The sequence below is a fragment of the Tauraco erythrolophus genome, chromosome 15 (genome assembly GCF_009769465.1).
Source record: "Tauraco erythrolophus isolate bTauEry1 chromosome 15, bTauEry1.pri, whole genome shotgun sequence".
In the NCBI taxonomy this organism is placed as follows: domain Eukaryota; kingdom Metazoa; phylum Chordata; class Aves; order Musophagiformes; family Musophagidae; genus Tauraco; species Tauraco erythrolophus.
The window spans coordinates 8,783,371-8,803,761 of NC_141479.1; the positions used below are offsets into that span (position 1 = coordinate 8,783,371).

At 40.7% G+C, this 20,391-nt stretch overlaps 1 protein-coding gene across 2 annotated transcripts; it reads left to right on the forward strand.

Moving 5' to 3' along the window:
* Positions 1-456: 456 nt before the first annotated feature.
* HDIP1 (HDAC and MIER1 interacting protein 1) lies at positions 457-19,082 on the forward strand. 2 transcript variants are annotated; one of them, XM_086621153.1, is made up of 6 exons: positions 457-534; positions 4,932-5,025; positions 7,755-7,937; positions 13,891-14,781; positions 15,615-15,750; positions 16,167-19,082. In XM_086621153.1, the coding sequence occupies exons 1-4, from the start codon at positions 469-471 to the stop codon at positions 14,007-14,009; spliced, it is 462 nt and encodes a 153-aa protein (XP_086477279.1). In that variant the 5' UTR covers positions 457-468; the 3' UTR covers positions 14,010-14,781; positions 15,615-15,750; positions 16,167-19,082. The 2 variants fall into 2 exon arrangements, with proteins under 2 accessions (XP_086477279.1, XP_086477278.1); XM_086621152.1 differs by having other exon boundaries at positions 13,891-15,750.
* Positions 19,083-20,391: the final 1,309 nt, after the last annotated feature.

Below are 20,391 nucleotides of genomic sequence, written 5' to 3' on the forward strand. Positions count from 1 at the left end.
AGAGGTCAGGCTCGGGGCGGGCACCACGCCCCGCGGTGCCCCCGCCGCCGGCTGCCGCCGGCTCTCCCCGGTTTCTCCTCAGCCGGGCACCTCAGCCCCGGGGCCGGGCCGCGAGGAGCCGTTACTGGCGCGCGACAGCCCCGTTACTGGCGGCGCCCGTTGCGCAGCCCCGAGCCCCCGCCGCGCGCAGCCCCGGCGGCGCGAGGCGCGCAGCCAATCCGGCGGCGGAGCCAGCTCCTGGCGCACGCGCCCCGCCCTGGCTCTGCCGTTGCCGGGTGGGCGGGGCTTCTCCGGCGGCGGCGGCGGCGGCGCGGGGGAGCGGCTCCTTTGTCGGAGGGCTGCGCCGGGGGCGGGCGGGGCCCGTGGAGGCTGTGCAGGCTCCTGCCTCTGCCCTCCCCGGGGCGGAGCGGGGCGGCCGGCGCTCCGGTGGTGGTAGCAGCAGCAGCAGCAGCAGCGGCGGCGGCGAGCATGTCCTCGAGCAGGGCCAAGAAAGTGAAGATGGCCACCAAGTCCTGCCCGGAGTGCGACCAGCAGGTGAGGCGTTTGCCGGGCCCGCTCCCCTTGAGAGATGAGTGGCCCGGGGGGCTAAAACGGCGTCCCCATGAGTGGCAGAGGCGCCGGCCCCGCCGCCTCTGCCCATCCCGGGGCAGGGCGCAGCGCCCGCCCCGCCGGCCGGCGGCCCGGGGCTGGGGCTGGTTGGCCCGCACAGGCCGGCGAGGTGCCCCGGGGCGGTGGGGCTCGCCGGCCACCTCGGCGAGGACAGGTGCTCCTGCAGCGGGGGCTCTGGCTTAAAGGCGGGGCGGGAACCGTGGGCGGAACTGGGGGATGGTGGGCTTCAGCCCCCGCCGGCGGCTCGTGGCTGTCGGTGGGGTCCGAGCCCCTCGGCTGCGGTCGGTGGCGGGGCTGCGGGACCCGTTGCCTCGGCGCAGCCCCGGTGTTCGCCGCCGTCCCTCCCCGGCAGCACCTCCGGGGCGAGCGCCGCTGCCGGCCCCGCTTCGGCTTGTCCTTCTACGGCACGGGCGGTGCGCGCAGTCCCGCCCTGACCTTCCGCCGAGCCGGGCGGAGCGGAGAGGCCGCCGGCAGCCGCCCTCCCCCTCGCGGGGCGCCGGGCCGCCCGCCGTGCCCCGGCCGTGTGCCGTGCCCCGCGCTCGCACGCACAGCCCCGCTTCCTGTTTGCGCTCCGCCGTGTGCCGGCTGTGGCCGCCGCTCGGCACCCGCCGCTGCGGACGGTGCCTTTGCAGTAGCAACGCCAGAAGCTGTCGGCCGGTGTGTTTGGTTTGGAGGGGGGAAAACCTTGAACTCGGTCGGTGCCGCTGTGAAGCAGCGTTTGTGGGAACTGATTGTTGCCTTTGCAGCCTCCGCTTGGAACGGGGATGAAATACGGTGCTCCCCTTGCAGGGCGGTGTGAGAGTTACGCTGAAGCGATGTGCAGAATTGTTTATGTGCTAGCGTTGTTTGGTAACTATGTAATTTATTAAAAATATAATGAACTTTGCAATTCACACAATGCAGTTTGACCTTTGGATGACTAATGTGCCCGAGGCCAGTCGGGAGAGCGTTCAGTTGTGTTGTTTTCTCATGGAATAATTTAGATACAGCAAAATCGAGACCTTCACTGCGATTTCTATCATGTAGTCCAAATGTATGTGTCAACTGTTGTTTACGTCTCACTGCAGATTTGTTATATATACCATTTGGAGTTATTTGCACTTAAACATTAACAGCAGCGGATTTGAACTGTTACTATGTTACGAGCTTGTCTTCATTTATGCTTTTGACTGGTGTTGATGTTACTATTAAAAATAGGCCGGTTTGTTACAGCAGCGCTCCTCTGCTGGAACAATAGCACAGCGCTGCAGAAGGCTGCTGTGGGGCTCAGGGCAGGGGGAGAGGCTTTTACGTGTCATCATGGGAAATGTGTTTGTTATTTGATCCTGAAACTTGACTGGTATACGCTATTTTAGCTATACTTCAAAAAATAATCTCATACAATTTTTCTTTCTTTCTTTTTTTTTTTTAATCTTTATAAGTAATCTTGTTTGTTCTGACTTGCATAGTTTTTATGGTGTTTCTACTTACCCAGGAACAGTTTGGAATGTTAAGCTGTGTGTGAGGCATCCTTTCATGTTTTAAGCAATAGATGAACCACTGCAAATACTCACACGTTAAGCACGTCACTGAAGTACTATTTCTGAGAAAAAATTGCGTGCCAAGTTCTGGTTATTCAGTTGGTGAAAGAAGAAATTAAACTGAGTGAGAAGATGAGTATGAGAGTGGTGGTGGGTGTTGGGGGTTTTTTCTTGGTTTTTTTTTTTGGGTTGATGTGTTGTTTTTTTTTTAATAAATGTAGTGAATGTCAAACCACCAACAATAGGAAGAGCAAGTGAGCCAACATTATAGGTTTTTTAAGCTGATGCTGAAACTCTTGCTTTGTTCTGTGCTTGAAAACTAAAACACGGTATGCATGTCAATGTAGCTTTTCTGTTAGCAACTCTTCTGTGGCTAACATGGAATTAACGTGCGTATGTGTCCTGCCCCAGCATAATCATTGCTCACAGGACCTGGTTTTCCAGTGCCAAATGTTTGAGAGGACAAGAAACTAAAAAGTCAGCCCTTTGCAGAGTGTGGGGAAGCTTTTGTGTGACTCTTAAGTGGTTGTGTCCTGTACTAGCATTTCTTAAATTCTTCTATAAACAAGGGCTTTGCATTTGTTTGTAGTTTCTTCACTACAAGTGGCATGCATGGAAACATTCAGCCAGCCACAAATATTGGAGCCAATATTGAGTAACATTTCTTAAGCTTTTAAACTTTTTTTTTGTTGTAATTTAAATGATATGTCATTGCGATTTAGACTTTTTTAAAATATAAAAAAAAAAGGAATTTTGACGATATTTTCACAACCAGAGTATGGCCCCATTAAACTAGGGAGCCTGAAATACTTGCAGTCAATCAGAATAAATAATTACCACTTCTTAATTGAGCCTCAGGTAAACTTTGTTCTGTAAGAAATTCTGCTTCTTTTTGTTTAGGAAAATGTTAAATAGAGTAAAATAGTGTTTGTAGGGCTATGTTGCACTAATAATTGTGTTACAGGATGTTATCAGTGTAGGTCTTTGAAGGATAACTGATACCTTTCAGCAAATAAGCCCCTTCCCACCTAATCCCTACCTCACCTCACCTCCTGCAAATGACACACACCTACATGCCAAACCTGTAACACCAGAACAATATTGTTCTGTTAAACACAGTTAAGTTCATTTTAAAACATTGGGTCTGCTCCAATCCCCTTGGGTGGTTTTCCCCATGTTTTTTTTTAGGCTGAGCCTGGAAACATAGTTATTGGAGAGACCCAGGTGTTCAAAAATGTGCTTAAAGGGAACTCCTTTATCACCTTAACAATACAAACTGTCTGCTAGATAGTGGTTTCTAGTATTCTGATGACTTACGAGCAAGAAGATAAGTGTACACACAAGTCTGCTAAGTTCTGAGCTTTAAGGTTCAGTAAAACTTGATTAGAATTGTTTTTATTATGTCAGTGTCTCCATAAAGGGAATTAAAAAGTCTCTAGTTACGTAAAACCTGTATCAAAAGTCTATCTGTAAGCTCTTTATAGGATGAAATACGGGAGTTAAGATGTGCTACAGAAAGGAAAATAATTTGTTTATTCTGAGTAGCAGGTAAGTTCTCCTTTACAGTTTCATGTACTAATTTGGCATTTTTTTCCTAGCCAGTAGGACGCTGGAACTTGGTTCTTCTGTGTGTCCGGTAAAATTGAGCAGGCAATTGTGGTTCTGTACTCGTGTTTGTTTCAGTGGACATTGGCAAACTTGTAAAGACCTGTCCTAAAGAATTACTTTTGAGAAATTACCTCCTGCTTTTTTTCCCCCACTGTCGTGCTTCAACATGCCTTGACTTTAATGTGTGTTAATCTCTTCCAGATCTCTGTTTAAACTTGCTTTGATTTGTTTTTTTTCGGTCTTAAACCTAATCAAAGCAATATGATGTATTCTTTACTACTTTAAAAGATCTCAAAAGATCTTGGATTTAAGTGAAGGTAATGGGGTTTGTAATTTATCAGCATCACTTTTTTAATTACTCAGAGTAAGATTTTTTTGTCATTTCTCATTTAAGTGTGGCATTTCTGGATTTTTTTCATCTTATTTTCACTTGTCTTATGCTGGGGGAGTGTACTGCTCCTGACTGCTTAGCTGATGGGGAGAAGCACTGTAGTCTCTCAAACTCTTCAGCATGCAGTCAGCTTTTGACTAGCTGTGGTAGGTTATTTGCATTTTGAATTAAGTAAGTCCTCCTTTAACCACCTGGTCTTGCCTACAACCGTGTTGTAGATTCTGGTGCAAATGCATCTATTTTGCTTCAGGCTCTATTGTGCCTCCTGTTTAAAGCTGCTCCTGCTCTCTAAAGGAGTTGTTTTCTTCTGAAAGTGAATGTATTCAGAATGTACTGACAGTTTTAACTCTTTATTTAATAAAAAAAAAAAAAAAAAGTAAATGAAGGAAGCAAAACTGGGAATGTCTGACAGATTTGAGCAGGGATATTTGAGAGGTCTGAAGAGAAATTATATTTCTGTTCTGATTCATCCTTGCTGTAGTGCTCTCCACTTTCCCCCAGCCTCTTCCTGACAGTCTGGGGAAAGGATTTGTAGTACAAAGCAGTCACAACAGCTGTACATTTCAAGCTTGATTTCTAACAACTGCATAAAGAAAAGGCTTAGTGAGTGATTCACAGTAGAACCGTTTTTACTATGTTTAAATACAATTGTGTAATAGTAGAGGTCATAGTTTGCAGTATAGACCGAACTTGAAGAGGTATCTCTGAGGATAAAATGTGAGTAACTAGGTTTTTTTATTCATCGGACAGGAATTTTGTCATACTTTGAAATGATCTGAAATATTTGTCTTTTGTTTTCTCAGGTTCCTGTTGCGTGTAAATCGTGTCCCTGTGGCTACATATTTATTAGTCGAAAACTGTTGCATGCTAAACGTGCTGAGAGATCACCCATCGCAGGTAATACTTACAGAGATGGGAAGAAGGGGACAATAGTTCTTTCCTGTTATTTCTTGGAGGCAAAGGATAGAGTGTTTTACTCCTCTGTGTAAAATCAGTTCACTTTCCCTTGAATTTGTGCATGGTATACTTTTAGTATCTTAATTCTTCTTGAATTTTGAGGGAGGAAAAGCTCATGTTTTCAGTCTTACATCCTTTGTACTTGTGATGTTGGCATTTATTCTGTGTATATTGTAGCTGTGCACATTGATCAATATGCAAAATAACAGGATTAATCAACAGAAAGCTTTCTTTTAATCCTCTTTTGAAGCTATATGTCTAGAGGTGCCAAAGGGATCAGATTTCAGAGGACGTGCTGAAGGAAGCTGGGTTTTCTGAAAGTAAAAATCTTTTTTTTTTTGAAGAAGTTATGCCAAGTTGTACTCATTCATCAACACTTGAATGGCACTTTGTATAAAATTGGTTGTATAATCTAAAACCAGGTGGATCTTGCTTCTCTCTGCATGGTTAAATTAAAATATAGTGTATTTTTTGTATCTTACCTGTATGTCTTTTGTTGTTGGTGGGCACAGTAAGAAGTTGGTTGGATATGTGTTCTGGCATGATTAACATTCTCCTTGTGTTCATTTTTATCACTTCTTCCGGTCCTAGTAGGAATTAGTCAGAGCAAGCACCTGCTGGGGAAGATGTTTTTTTTTAAAAAAAAAAGTATCTGATTTATAATGTCTGCTTTTAAAAATTGTCTGCCAGGCCTACAAAATGGAAACTAAGTATTCAATATTTTGTATCAATATCTTGAAGGATACTTGTAGTTTACCAGTTTGTAGGAATTATATGGCAGTATATGAATAACTAAACTTTCAAGGTGGAGGAGGTTAAGCAATGTCTGTGGTACTGTTTGCTGTTTGCAAGCATTGGTCAATTCTCTTTCCCCCTCCGATTGCGTTGTTTGAAAGTTGATGAAGTAGTTACCAAATGAAGCTGAGGCCATAAGCTGGTAGAGCAAAGCTCTTGTATAATTCAGCTTTGTACATGGGAAATGCACAAGGGGAGGAAGAACCTCATGCACGAATATGTGCTGGGGACCACCCTGCTGGAAAGCAGCTTTGCAGGACAGGACCTGGGGTCCTGGTGAAGAGCAGGTTGAACATGAGCCGTCAACTGTGCCCTTGCAGCAAAGGCAGCTAACAGTATGGTGGGCTGTGTTAGGCAAAGTATTGCCAGCAGGTCGAGGGAGGGGATCCTTCCCCTCTGCTCAGTGCTGCTGAAGCCACACCTGGAGTACTGTGTCCAGTTATGGCCTCCGCAGTACAAGAGAGACATGGACATACTGGAGAGAGTCCAGCGAAGGGCCATGGAGATGATGAAGGGACTAGAGCATCTTTCCTCTGAGGAAAGTCTTAGAGAGCTGAGATTCTTCAGCCTGGAGAAGAGAAAGCTCAGGGGAATCTTATCAATGTATAGAAATACCTGAAGGAAGGGTGTAAAGAAGATAGAGCCAGACTCTTTTCGGTGCTGCCCAGTGACAGAACAAGAGGCAATGGTCTCAAACTGAAACACAGGCTGTTCCCTCTGAGCATCAGGAAATGCTGTTTTACTGTGGGGATGACAGAGCACTGGCACAGGTTGCTCAAAGAGGATGTGCAGTCTCCATCCTTGGAGATACTCAAAAGCCATCGGGACGTAGTCCTGGGCAGCTGGCTCTCGGTGGCCCTGCTTGAGCAGGGTGGTTGGATAGGTTGGTCTCCAGAGGTCCCTTGTTACCTCAAACTTTTTGTGATACTGTGAAATACAGCTTTTGTATTAACGTTAGTGACAAATTACCCTGCTGTCCAGTTTGTACCCTGTGTCTATACAAGATTAATGGGACAACTGCAGTGAAAGGAAACCAGTTCCTAAGGAAGATATAGTGGGAGACTGTGTATGTAGACATATTATGCTCATAAGGCAACTGCAACTTCTTTTAGAAAACGTCATTCCGGTATTTTCAACAATATAGCTTCTGCAAGAATGGTGCTGCAGCCTTGCAAATGTGCACCTAGTCTATGTTGAATGGTGTGCTGTGGCGACTGTACGGTTTTCAGTACCCAAAGTTGTTAATCCATGCTTAACTTACAGGAGAAACTCATATAAGTTCTCTTTTATTTGACTCTAGTGTGTAGGAAAACAATACACCTGTTCAGCATTAAATGTTATGAGGCCTTGTCGTAGGCTGGATTTAGTAGGACACGTGTGCTACGTAATGTGGCCTTTACTGACAGCATCGTTGACTCAGCATTTCAGGTTGTGAGAGCAGTGGGAATGATTTCATTGTTAGTGTCAAAAGAGGATGGAGTACTTTGCTGTTTGCCTATATGATAAACTTTTTTTTTTGGCTGGTGGAGATAAATGCAATGGACAGTCTTGATGGCTGTGATCTGTACAGTTTTTTTCCATCTTATTATGGGAAACAGTGAACTTTTTGTATACTAGCAAATGTCTCATGCTGCAAAATGCATTTGAAGTAATTAAAGGCTTGATCCTTGTATTCAAGAAGTGAAGTGTCATTCTGGATCCGACACCTCGATTTCTGCGTGGATATCATGCAGATGTAATTGTTCTGTAAAGGTATCTATCCAGTTTTGCTAAGAGACTTCAAGAAAAAAGGTGATTGGGTGGGATAAGTACTAAGAGTAAATTAAGAACAAATATGAAAACATAGATCATACCATCTCTATTCATTTGCACAGAAAACAAGAGTGAGGCGAAAAGGAGACGGACAGAGAGAGTAAAGCGAGAGAAGATAAATTCTGCAGTAAATAAAGACTTAGAAAATCGAAAAAGATCCAGGTCTAACAGCCATTCAGATCATAGCAGACGAGGAAGAGGAAGACCTAAGAGTGCCTCAGCCAAAAAGCACGAGGAAGAAAGAGGTATGAGAACCGGAGAAATTGTGTTCGTTGGGTTTTCTTTCTGTATGAAGATTATTATTTTTTTTTAATCAATAAACCTGTATACCATTGAAGTAACTAGACTAGTTCAGCCAATACCTGATTTCTTAATATAGGGAAGGGACTGTTTCATATCCGTAGAGACCTGGGTTTATGTTTCAGTGTCTGCTGGAACTGACTATAAAGAACTAAGTCTGTATTTTTAGCCATCAGATCAAGTTTCAACATGTAGGTTGAAAGCCATTGGACTGTAGTGCTTAGTAGGTTTGTGGTTTTTTTTTTATTTTGAGGTACCACTGCTCTGTATCACAAGGACAAACAATATAATGATGCCTGTTACTAGAGAGTGATTCGGATGATTGGATTGCTTAAAAAGTTCCTTGAAACCTTTTGGAGGGCCAAAGTAAAGAGGGCATCTTGAGTCACTACTATGACCTGAATTTTTGTCCCATGTTTCTACAGAATAATACTCTAGAGGAAAGAATGCCCTCCTGCTGATTAAGGTTCCTTGGTGACCTGTTCTTAATCTTTGTACAATAAAGAGACTTACATGCACTGGAGTGATTTTGGAGCCCTTCAAGTATTTGACTTTCACTTAGGATTCTTGTTTGTGGTTTGTTTGGTTTTTGTGTTTGTTTGTGGTTTTTTTTGTGTGTGTGGTGTTTTTTTTTTTAAGACCCTATTGACATGCGTTTGCTATCTATGGGTTTGGAGACATTAATTTTAAACCTGAATAATTAATCTAGAATTTAGCATAGACTTAAAAAGGCTGGAAGGCAGTTAGGAGGGGAAGAACAAGATTTCATAGAAATATTCAGAAGATCTTGTTCTTAAAACTACTGAAACTGTCAAGCGTGTTTTGTGGCGTAGCTTAGAAATGGAATTGTTTTTTCCTCATCACCCTATTTGTTAACAGAAATGGGCGTTAGTCCATGTTGCAAAGTGAGTTCCTTTAAACTCTAGCTTTCTAAACCAATTTTGTTGTCTCTGCTGTTTAATGTAAATCTGTTCATTCTTCATGTTTCTTTCCTATAAAACCAAAGTATAAATTGGAACTTTTTTGATTCTTGTTCTGGTGCTTTGGCTGTGGAAAGAGGGGAGGGAATTTGATTTCTGTGTTTCCTGGATGGCAATTGCCTTACTCTAATAGGAATACACTTACAGTATCTAATCTCTTCACTGTTGCATATGGCTTATTGATGTGTGTAGCTTCACAGAATACAGAGCTTCCCTTCCCTATTTGTTTTTGATCCAAGCTAGACTTCGTCTAGCACCTATAGGATCATTTCTAGGCATTTTACTGCTAGTCTACACACAGCTTTGGTTTGAAAAGTCCCTACGAGCTTGTTGGATTGCCCTATAAAAGTAAATCTTCTTTCCTGTCCCCTCCTGGAGAAAAGGAAAGCAATGTAAGCAATTAAAAGGAAAGATTAATTCTCTTAATGCATGTTTTATAGTCTCTGAAAAGCAAGAAGTTGAAAGCATGAGGGATATTTAGAGAACGTTTTCTTATCCAAAACTAGGCTGAATATGTTTAACCTCTTGCTGCGTACTCTGAAGTGTGATTATATGCCAATGCTCTGAGGTAGAAAACTTGAAATATGATGTAGTGAGATCTTTGCATAAGAGTGTGTGTGTGATGTGTTGGTTTTTTTTGGTGTTTGGTGTGTTGTTTTTTTTCTAAATTGAATCTCACTTGAGAAGCTTGCCTTCATCTTCTTGTCCTGTCCTTCCATCTCCTTTATTTTGTACTGTAACTACTGCTACTATTTCTTCCTCGACCTCTTCTCCAGAGCTGGTACAGAGTTTGGGTTCACACCCACCCATTTGTAATTATCTTTGCTCCTCACCAGTACAGCACATCTCATTGGTTAGGAATAAGTGGGCCTAGGATGTTTTCTTACTTTTGATATATTTCTGGTTATGTCACACTGTAACGTGTGTAGATCACTGTGGTCATTATTGAGCAGATTAAAAAAAAAAAATCACCACCCAACAAAAAGTTGATCTATATGTCTGTCATGGCTATAAAAATCAATTCAGCAGAAAACCCGTAATTCTGTAAGTAATGACTATAAAACAAGTTAACGTTGACTTCTCCTTTTTCGGGTGGCTTATAAAATTGGCTTAGCTACTACGGGTGGAGTAATTAGTGGGGAATTTTAGAAATATTCTTCCTTTACCAAGCCCTGCTGCTTGATAGTGTTGTTTGCGTAAAAGCACATTGAGCAACTTCAGTTCTTCTACTCCAATTAAGGTACTTTTTGTATGACTCATCGCTAGGCATTGTGTCAGTCTGCGTAATGTTGAAAGTCAGCTCTGGAGTGCAAGGCCTTAGTTAGTGTTAGACTTCAAGCGTAGTATTTCCTTGCCTGTTTTATATTTCTAGGGTATTTTTGGTACACATTATTTGCCACTAGAGATTGTGGTGTTTTTCTTTCCCCCAAAGGACTTGAAAAGAGGCCACTGCTTGCAAAGCTGTTAAATACTTGGTACCTCTTAGGCTTCTGCAATGCCCAAATCATTTGTACATGAAAAAAAAACAGGAGGACAGAGAACACCTGAATTATAGTAGCATGCAAGAGTAGATAATCTGTCCATTTGAAGACCACCCAGCTGTGAAAATTTTCTTCCTGAAGATACCCATGACATCTGTAGCTTTGCTTCCTTGCTTGTGTTGTGCTGTTTTCATATATAGCGTGCTTGTTCTCAGTTATGTCTGTGCCTTTGACTACTTCTTTTGTTTCCTTCTTGACTGATTCACATTAGGGCAAAGAGCTGCAGGATTCAACAGCAATTAAGAAGAATAGGAGAAGCAAAAGGACTTTTTAAAATAAGCTGGTTTTCCTGTAAATTTAGTGAAAAAGAATGGAGGGGGAGGAAGGAGGAAGCTGATGTAGATTGAGGGGATATGGCAGTACGCTGGGACCCAGAGAATATTCCTATCATGTTTCAGAGCCATGTGATGACCCTGGAAAATAGGAACTTCTCACTGCAGGCTTGGCTTGTCAAAATTGTCGTTTAATTTCTTTGTCAGAAATGCTACAATACATTTTGAAAAGAGAAACTTCAATTCTTGTTGCGGTGGTGGTGGTAGGTTTTTAATTTTACTGTGTGGGATTGTGATATGCAGCTAGACAGGTTCCCAGGCTGCCTTGCTATCTAGGTAGCAACCTTGATTATGGTAAAACAAATAAAAGAAACCCTTGTGTGCCGGAGGAAGTGGTATTGGTTATTCTGTTCCTGAAAGAGGTTACCATCAAGTGAGGCTCAGCAAGAGCAGCCTGGAGTCTTACAAAAGCTACTTGATGCTTAACTTACATTTCAGTATCCTGATAAAACTTAAGCTGAGTGAAATTTCTTGACCCAAGTTTTCCTTTTCCAGTAGTTTCCAACTGTATTACTCATATGTTTGCTTGCCCTAATGTGCACATTTGAAGTAGTTTCCGATCTTGGATAGTGAATCTCAGAACTTTAGATTTTGAATCCATACAGAATTTGTGAGGGAGGAGGATCCATAATTGATTTATACATAGATGAGTTTTAAGGGCTGTGGATCTAGTGGGTTGCAGGAGATCTGGGTATGTGAGAGACATGCTACAGAAAGACTGAATATTTTCACCTAAAAAGTTCTTAGTTGTATATCAAAAGACAATGTTTTTAACGTCTTACAAAAACGCTATTGTGATTCTGTAAGACAGGCTTTTGCTAATAATAGGGAAGTGAGTCAAAACTACTTTCAGATAAGACTGTGAAGCGGAAAGTTTTAATAGTGTCTGTAGAAACCACAGTATCCTATGAGTAGCATGTGATAAAACGTCAGGCAGGTGCAAGCTCTTCATTAGTTACTGATGAGAACTGGAATTGTCTTAAGAATGCATAAAGCTTGCAAAACTGTGTTAATCCCTGATACTGTTTGATATCAAAATTTGAATTCTTTAAAGTTGAAGTCTCTCAGAACAAGCCACCTCTTTGGGAGGACAGGGGGGAAGGGAAACTTGAGTAAGTTATTTTATTGCTAAGAAATCTACGATCTGTTAACAGTAACCAGAGGGTGAAAAACTCCCAGTATTTTTAATTTTGCTGAGTACTCATGCAGTCAGGAGATGACTGAGTTTGTTTGGATCAGGAAGTATGAAAAAAGGGGAGAGATTTAGATATGAAAATAGAAAAGGTTAATGTGGAATAACCAGTGTGTGTGGTGTCTGTGCTCAGAACAACTCCCAGCATTGTTAATTTGTAAGTGAGGAAGTGGAACAACCCAGATTGAGTATTCATATAGAAACTGATTTGTCTTAAACTACAGGGTAGGACTTGCAGTGAAACTTGGCTTCCTAGCTTTCATTTCAAAGTCAATACACTAGAGAATATTGTCTTGCGTAGCCAAAGAACCAGCAGAAATCATTTATATTCCAAATATCAAACATGCTTTGATTGGCTTTACTTTGCTAAGGCAAACTTCTTGTTTTCAGATTAAAAACTAATGCATCTCTGTGTGTCCAGGCTCCTCACTAAGCAATTTTACTTGCAAGGAAAGGTGAGCTTGTGTGTGATTTAAGTTGTCTAGAAGTCTTTAAGTAGAGAGTTTTGTTGCTGTGTGTCTCTGTATCGGTATTAAGTCAAAACACAGTGGTAAAGGGCTTTTCAGTTTCTTCCACTTAGTTGTTTAACACAAGCACTTGACTTCACAGGGAAGGTAGTCTGTCGGAATGGTGTCCATAGCTGTAACACAGACAGTCAGATGTGAAGTCAAGTCTGAAAATATTGTTATGAACATGGACCCACAGAAGGAATAACCGTTGGAGTAGGTGGGGAGATATGAGAAGCTGGGATCTTTTTTCCACAAGGTGCTTTCCATTATAGGTGTCTTGGTGGAGCAGTCTGCCAGAGTGTGCTGTGGTCAAAAAGAGCGTGCACGCGTGTGTCTGTGTGTTAATGAGGCTGAGGAGTCTGTTGGGTGAGCGTTGTATTGTGATTGTAAGTTAGTCCAGGCCACTGAAACTTGGATTAGAGATGGAGTTCCACAGCTAGACACCAGCCTTAAAGCTCTGTACGTGTTCCTCTCTCCTCTGTATCTGCAAGCCTGCTGCTGACAAAGCTGGTTTTGTTGGTTTGCTTTTTCTTATGGAGTTGTGTCAGCTACCTGTGGCTTGCTAAACTGGGATATAAATAGTCATGATCTGGAGTAGGTGGTATTTATGAAAGTACTATTCTATGAGTTTTGTCATATGCTATAGTGTAACTTAGTGTACTTGAGCACTGCAGTATGGAAACTTCTTGATGGCTCGCTGTTGTGTATCTGTAGCCTTGAAAGAAGCCCACAGCCTCTGAATTCCCTCTGCTGATTTCCTTTGCTCCCTGAGTTGTTAGCATTGTTCTATATCTGGGATAAGATTGAAAGTCTGTGGTGTAGAAAATCCAGAAATGCTCATGGTGACGAATTGGGAACCTGCCTTCTGCCATGTCTCTGCTCTTTGGTCTTGGACACTGTAATTAAACTCTTGAGTTTCTGTTACTTAGATGTAAAATAGAGGGACAAATGTCATATTTAATGAGAATATTGTGAAATCTCTTTGTTTTCTAATATGGGAGATGTTTATGTGAAAGCAAAAAACACCCCAACCAACCAATCCCAAAATTGGAGGAACACTCTTTTGTGTCAGGAATCAGTATAATGTTAGTGACTCGTTATTTCTTTGTCGTTAAAGAACAGAAATTCGGTCATGCTTTTGGATGACTGATTCTGTGCCTTGTCTAGCACTTTCGTGTGCCTCCATACCTTCCTCCTCTCTCAGTCGCTTTCTGCATAGTTGATTGTCTAACTGCTTTTCGATTCCAGTGCTCCATTCCACATAATTTATTAACTGCTATGTAACTTGCATTAACTTTGGATAATGGAAAAAGCTTCTAATAGTGACTTTTTTTTCTTCTACAGAAAAACAAGAAAAAGAAGTTGACATATATGCTAACCTTTCAGATGAAAAGGCCTTCGTATTTTCAGTGGCCTTGGCGGAAATAAACAGAAAAATTATCAATCAAAGACTTATTCTGTAGCTTGTAAGCACGATCTGATGCATTTATATGCAGAATGGCTAGCATATTTCCAAGGTGTCATGGACTCTCGGAAAATGTTGTCTGCACCGACAAGGACCATAGTATTTCCTGTTAAAATTCTGCTGCTGTTCTTGAAAATCGAATTCTGTCTCTACAAGTCGGAAAGAAAACGTTCACAAGATTGTGCTATGAAAAATCAGAAAGCAGATATGTTTTACACCTTGAAGACAAATGCTAGACAAATGCACAGAGAGACCGCACCCATTCCAGAGCACTTCTTTTAAATTTGCTGCCAGAAATGCAATATTTTAAATATTTTCAGAAATAAATGATTTTCCTTTAAAATTATATATTTCAGATTTTTCAGCTATATTGCAGTTTACATATGTACAGTTCACATAACTTTTTAATAAATTGATATTCCAATATTTTATTGAACTGGAAATTAAGTGCGTTTGTGATACTTAGGATGTGTTGGTTTTAATCCTCTTAGAAATCTGGTATTCATCCTAGGGATGACTTTAGATTTGCATTTTTTTAATAAGTGTGGTATAATTCCAATAGGAAGAAAATTGAAGTGGTTTAATTTTGAGGGATTATTCTGCTTGACAACTTCTTATTGTTTATGAATTCTGTCTAGAAAATGCTTCTCTGTTACATAGAGATGGTTTTTAAAAATCACGTATACTTTTGGGGGTCAGACTCCTGAGATCTGAGAACTAAGTGCTGGTTTTGTAACAACTGTTTGCTGGGTGTCTGCCTTATCCAGAGGGTAAGTACTTCTCCCATACTTTCTTCCTCATTTACTGAAGAGGGAGAGAAGCAGGCATCAGAGATGTAGATCTGCAGCTACCATCTTCTTATTGGTATTTCTGAAGGAGTGGGGTATGCTAGTTCCTTTACTGTCATCATTCTTTTTTTGTCTTTTAAAACTGTAATTCTTGGCAATGTTCTCTTTGGACTGTTGTCTGTAAATACCAAAGCAAAAGTCTACCTGAATGTGCAAAAATGAGCTGTTGTGCTAGAAATGGGTTTGTGGAAAACATTCAACAAAGTAGTCTTTGTTGAAGTGGTGTAGTACAATTTGAGCCAAAACTCTTACTTTGTCTTATAAAAAAAAAATCCCCAAAACTCAAGCCAAGTAAAATCCTAAGGGAGGATGTGCCAGAGGCAATTGCATTCATAAAATCTGACATACTAGCTTTTTGTCACCTTTCGTTCTCTCTTTTCTAAGGAGGAGAATGCAGCTAAATGTCGTAGCATTTCTTCAGTATTGCTTGTGTTTTTCAGTATCACATTGCTTTAATGGAATTACTTAATGAGGTTCTGCTACAGAACTGATCTCTGGGTGGAAGCACAGATTTTTATTAATAAAGCTAGACTGTCAAATACTGACTGTTTATTAGTTATTGGCTAAAGGAAGGAGCTATGGTAGTTAAGCCACAAGGGACTGATGCAAACTTTGTAAGCACAAGCAGGAAACATGGAAAGTGACTTTTCATTCTTAACTCGTAAGGAGTAATTGGGGTCTTTTTTAACACTGAATGAGAGCGATGGGTGTGGAAATGCACTTAAACCACTAATCTACATTTGTCTTTATTCCAGTAAATGAGGAATTGCAAACACAAGACCTACTTCCCTACATCATGTAGACTTCTGCTTTCCAGAACTGTAGCCTGTCACAGATACCAGTAGTAAGGGCAGATGAGTAACTCCTAAGGATAGAGCGTGTGTTTGCATGGTAAGTTATTAAAGTCAGAATGACAAAAGGGAAGTTCTGATTTGAAAACTTAAGATATTATCAGGCTCGTGTTGCTTCTGTTGCTGGGATGAGATCAACTGTTAAGAAGGGATGAAGGAAAGTACTAATGCAGTCTGTTCGGTGCTCTAACCGCTCTTCCTACAGGTATCTATTTCTTTCTGCTCTTGTACATGACATTAAAGTTATCTTCAGACGACTGAAGTTAATACTGTTAGATGTGACAAAATTTAACTAACGACTTTTACATTTAGATTGGTGCCTTCTCTGATAAGTACTGAAAAATATGTTCATACCTCTCAAAAGCGCAAGGCTGTTTTTTCTCCTTCGTTGGTGGAGACTGTCTTGAAACAGTGGTTGAGTTCTATTTCTGTACTTCTTCCCTTTGTCTTCCCCAGGTCTCTGCTATCAGCTCTTTCCCACTTGTGGTCATGCTATTTTCCTTCCTCTGCTGGTTTCCAGTTTCTTCGAGACAGCTGTGATGGAAGCAGATGGCCTTGAAAATATCCTAGGCAGAGAGTGGTTCTTTGCCAGTGGATCTTACAAAGCAAGAGTCCTGACTTTCTCTTCTCACCAACCAGAAACAAACCATTCCTTCCTATATGGACAGAACACTTCAGCATCTTCCAAAAGCCCTGGTATCTCTGTGGCTGTGGTATGCTAAGACATTTCCTAGAAAATATTTAGTGACTGAACTGGAAAGTGTCTGCGTTGTGTGAAATAGGCATCAACACGATGGCGCCTCAGGAGTGTTTCTCGGTGTATCAGAGGTGATCAGTGGATGAAACACTGTGGCAAAGCGCTGTATAGTTGTAAAATGTATTGGATCACAGTCTACGAAACTAAAATAAAGCCAGTGACAGCTAAATGATGAAAGAATAAAATTCTATGTACTGCAGCTTTGAATTACTTGGAAACTATTCAGTTTGGAATGGAAACTTGGAAACTGAATAGTTTCCAAGAAGCAGGAATAAATACATAACACTTCAGAAAGTTGCTTACGCGATTTTTTTTTTTTCGTGTGTGTGACTTTAGTTCCAGTATAAAATTTTAGGCCCTACCTTTGAAGGTCTTTGTGGTTCAGTCTAACCTAATTTGTTTCACTGCATTTTATAGCATGAAACCTCACACAGAAAAAGAATCTTCTTTCAGAAAGAGTGAATTAAGATGCAGGTTTTTTAATTAACTTGAAAAAAGATCAAGTATATCACCACCACAAAAATACCACTCCACCTCTATACTGCCTATACATGTTGACTTGCCTGACTAGATAAACTTGATGTGAACTGAATAGGATAGGATTGTACTGGAGAACTGCCTGTGTATAAACCACCGTCTAGCAAGCTCTGCTTTTTGCCACTTCTTTTCCCTTTTCTGCTGAAGAACTGTACTTCTTTCGGTGTTTGTATCTTTGTGCAATAGCATGTCAGACCATCAAGCAGGTTCACAGTTCAAATTGAGATTTCTCTGCATTTACTCCATTCTTCTACTAGATGGCAGCCTAATACTAAAGACAGTTACTGTCTATTCAGGCATTCTTACTATTGCTACTAGGAAGAAAATTCAGTTTTCAGTGCAAGTACACGGAAAGATTATTATTCTTTAGAACGTCACTCATATCTAACTTGGGAGCTGAAAATCCTGCTAATGGCTGTTACTGGCTATCTGCACTGACAATAGATGGTTTCATCAGTTGTGTGGGATGTTAGCTCTTGAGCTGTGAAAAATGGTAGAGATGAATAATTTGTCACAACCAAAGACCTCTGAACTTTCTGTTAGCAAATTAATAAAAAAAGGGTTTAAGAAAACTTTTTCACCTCCCTTGGAAGTCCTATATGTAAGTTTTTTTCCTTTGTCAGATTTTAAAAACATCTCTAATTTTCCTGTTATTTTCACTCTAATACTATTGTGATTGATTAAAAAAATTGAAAATAGGGCAAGGTGTTGGGGAATACTGCACAGATTATCATCGCTCTGTGGTTGCGCAGCAGGATTTACAGAGAGGGAGACTAGAATTGAGGTATTTGCTTTGAATATCAGGTCCTAACAAGGTCTTTGGGTTCTTTTTACTTAATACTTTAAATTTTTTGAGTTTTTCTACAGATTTTTTTGAGTGAAACAGTGGTTCATGCAGGCTGCTAGTGTCTTCCTTGTATCTTGGACTGTATGGTCAAAGGATGCTTATTATCTTATTGCCTAAGAGGACACGGTGTTTGACTTTTTTGTTCTTCAAGGTATTGATAACCTGTGATTAAACAGTGTAATCAGGAAGCTGTCTCAAACCACTGTTCAGGTTAACCCTTTCTGAGTTGCTGTTCTCCAGAATATAATGCCTCTGCATGCATGAACATGTGCAGGTGTTGCTCATGTCCTGTTTTCTATTCCTGAGCACATGTATGCAAGTGTTTTTGTTTGGATTAGGAGTGTATGTTTGAAGCAAATCTTGTGATAGTCTCTAATTCCAGTGGTTGTTTACATCATGGAATGGTTTTGGAGAGCAGGAAGTAGATTCGTTTTACGAAAAATGGACCTTGAAGATGTCCTTCAACTGTTTGTGGCTGCTTGGTCTGCAGGACCAGTTCTACCTGTAGCAGATGTTGGGCTCTCAGTGCCAACTGCTTCGCTCTACAGATTTTCTGTTGTACTTCACTTCTTGCTTATTACAAAAATATAGCAGAGCAAATGTGAACAAGTTTAACCAACACTTTCAGATGAGTCTAAAAGCAATTTATCCTTCAAAGTATTAACAATTTCATCAGTGTTTTGTAGTAGGCTTCCTGCTTTTTTTATTTCACTGTGGATTCTGGCAAATATCTTCTAGTGAATCTTAACTGTAGTGTTTCAAGGTGTTACTTTCCTCAGTTGTTTGCCTATCCTTTTTGGAGGTTGCCACTTAAGTAGCAGTGGTGGTAGGATAGCTCTGTTAAGTAGTAGAATATTTATTTTTTTTTCTTTTATTTAGGCTGTCACTTTCAAAACTCACTAGTAGTTACAGAATTCTAATAGTCTGGCTGCCCCAAAGTTATATCTGATTAAGCACTTCTTCTGTCGAGATGAAGATGGTCAATTTTGCTACCTTATGGTTGATCAGACACTAAGAAATATACTGCATGATTTCAGTGGGTACTGTAAATTCATAATGAACTGAAAGTATATGCAATTTAATGCACTAGAGTGGTTTGTTTTTTTTTTTTCTGCTCTTACTTTAAAAAAGGCTGCTGATAGCTGCTAGCTTTTGAATGGAATGTGCAATCTAAGTAAAAAGCAAGAAATTGATTAGATGGAAGGCAGTGAAAATGGATAAATCTGTGTATTTTTTTCTCCAGAAGAAAACCTAAACCTGCTTTCACCGAAGCAGTTTAATTTCAGGCTCAAAACATGGTTCTCATGAATCACTTTGTGTCATCATGCAGCACATCCCTCAGGAAAATGTCAGGTCCCCCTCCCTCATTTTCCCAGTACCCCCTACAAGCTGCTTTTCTTGTTGCCTCTTAGCTTTTTATGTAGACCTTGAACTCCATCTTATAAAAGTTAAGCCTTTGGTCTTCTACTATGCACTTATTTCTTTCAATCATACCTTAGTCTTTAATTTTGTCATTAGAGTTAAGAAATAAATACTATTTTTAATCCTGGACAGTGTTGAAGACCATAAAATGCTGTTAAGAACAGTTAGTGTTCCAGATACCAGGAGTATAAACATTAATAGTCTGCCAGTTTTTCAAGTTTCAGTGTTTTTTGTTTTGTATTAAAATAAATAGGTTTTAAATATTTTATTGAAAATATCTTGCAAATAAAAATCTTCCGCTTGAGATCTGAGTTGCTTTATTTGGATAAGTTGTGTAGCAGAATGTGTGTGTGTGTGTGTATATGCACGTGTGAGCATGTGTAATGATGAGATGCGTGGTTGGAGTCTGCTGTCTAGGTGGTCTGGATCCCAGGTCTTGAACCTCAACAACAGCAAAGAAGTGGTTCTCCTGAGGTCACTGAACTAGGTAGAGCAATCGGTGAACCAGGAGTTCTGGTTTTGGTAAAATGAATAAATGGTACTGAGTCCTAACGCTGATTTCACTGGCACTGCACAGGAGTCTGTAATGTGCTTGAAAGTAATGTTTATTGATGGGAGTTTACTACTTTGGCAATTAAAATAATTCTGATGTATTAAAAGACATCTTTAAGTAAAAGGATACAGTTTATTTACAGTGTAGTTCATGAATCTTTAGATCTAATGGTGTCACAGCATGCACAAGAGGTGCACTAGGTATTCATCTATCTTGTGAAACCAACGCTCTGAAGGTAATACAGGTTTTGTCTTGAACACAAGATGGAAGTCAGAAAAGACATGAGTGTAAGAAACTCTTGAAAGGAATAGCTGTTTATTTTGCATGAGACTGTCAGCTGGAGGACTTCATTAAAACTATGAAACATTGATGTGTAACTTCAAATGAATGAAATTTAGAAATGCAAGGCTCAATTTTTTTTTTTTTTAAATTCATTAGGGAACCTATGTTACTGTAGAACGAGGACTAAGGTATAATTGGTTTTTACTTCAGCTTTCTGAAACAGTGGATGATAATGATTACTTTTGTCATCTTGAAAAAGTAACAAATCTCTCTGTTCTTTAAG

Coding starts and splice junctions, on each gene's coding strand:
- HDIP1 (XM_086621152.1), top strand. CDS start 469: ATGTCCTCGAGCAGGGCCAAGAAAGTGAAGATGGCCACCAAGTCCTGC. Junction 535..4,931: donor GCCCGGAGTGCGACCAGCAG/GTGAGGCGTTTG, acceptor TTGTTTTCTCAG/GTTCCTGTTGCGTGTAAATC. Junction 5,026..7,754: donor TGAGAGATCACCCATCGCAG/GTAATACTTACA, acceptor TCATTTGCACAG/AAAACAAGAGTGAGGCGAAA.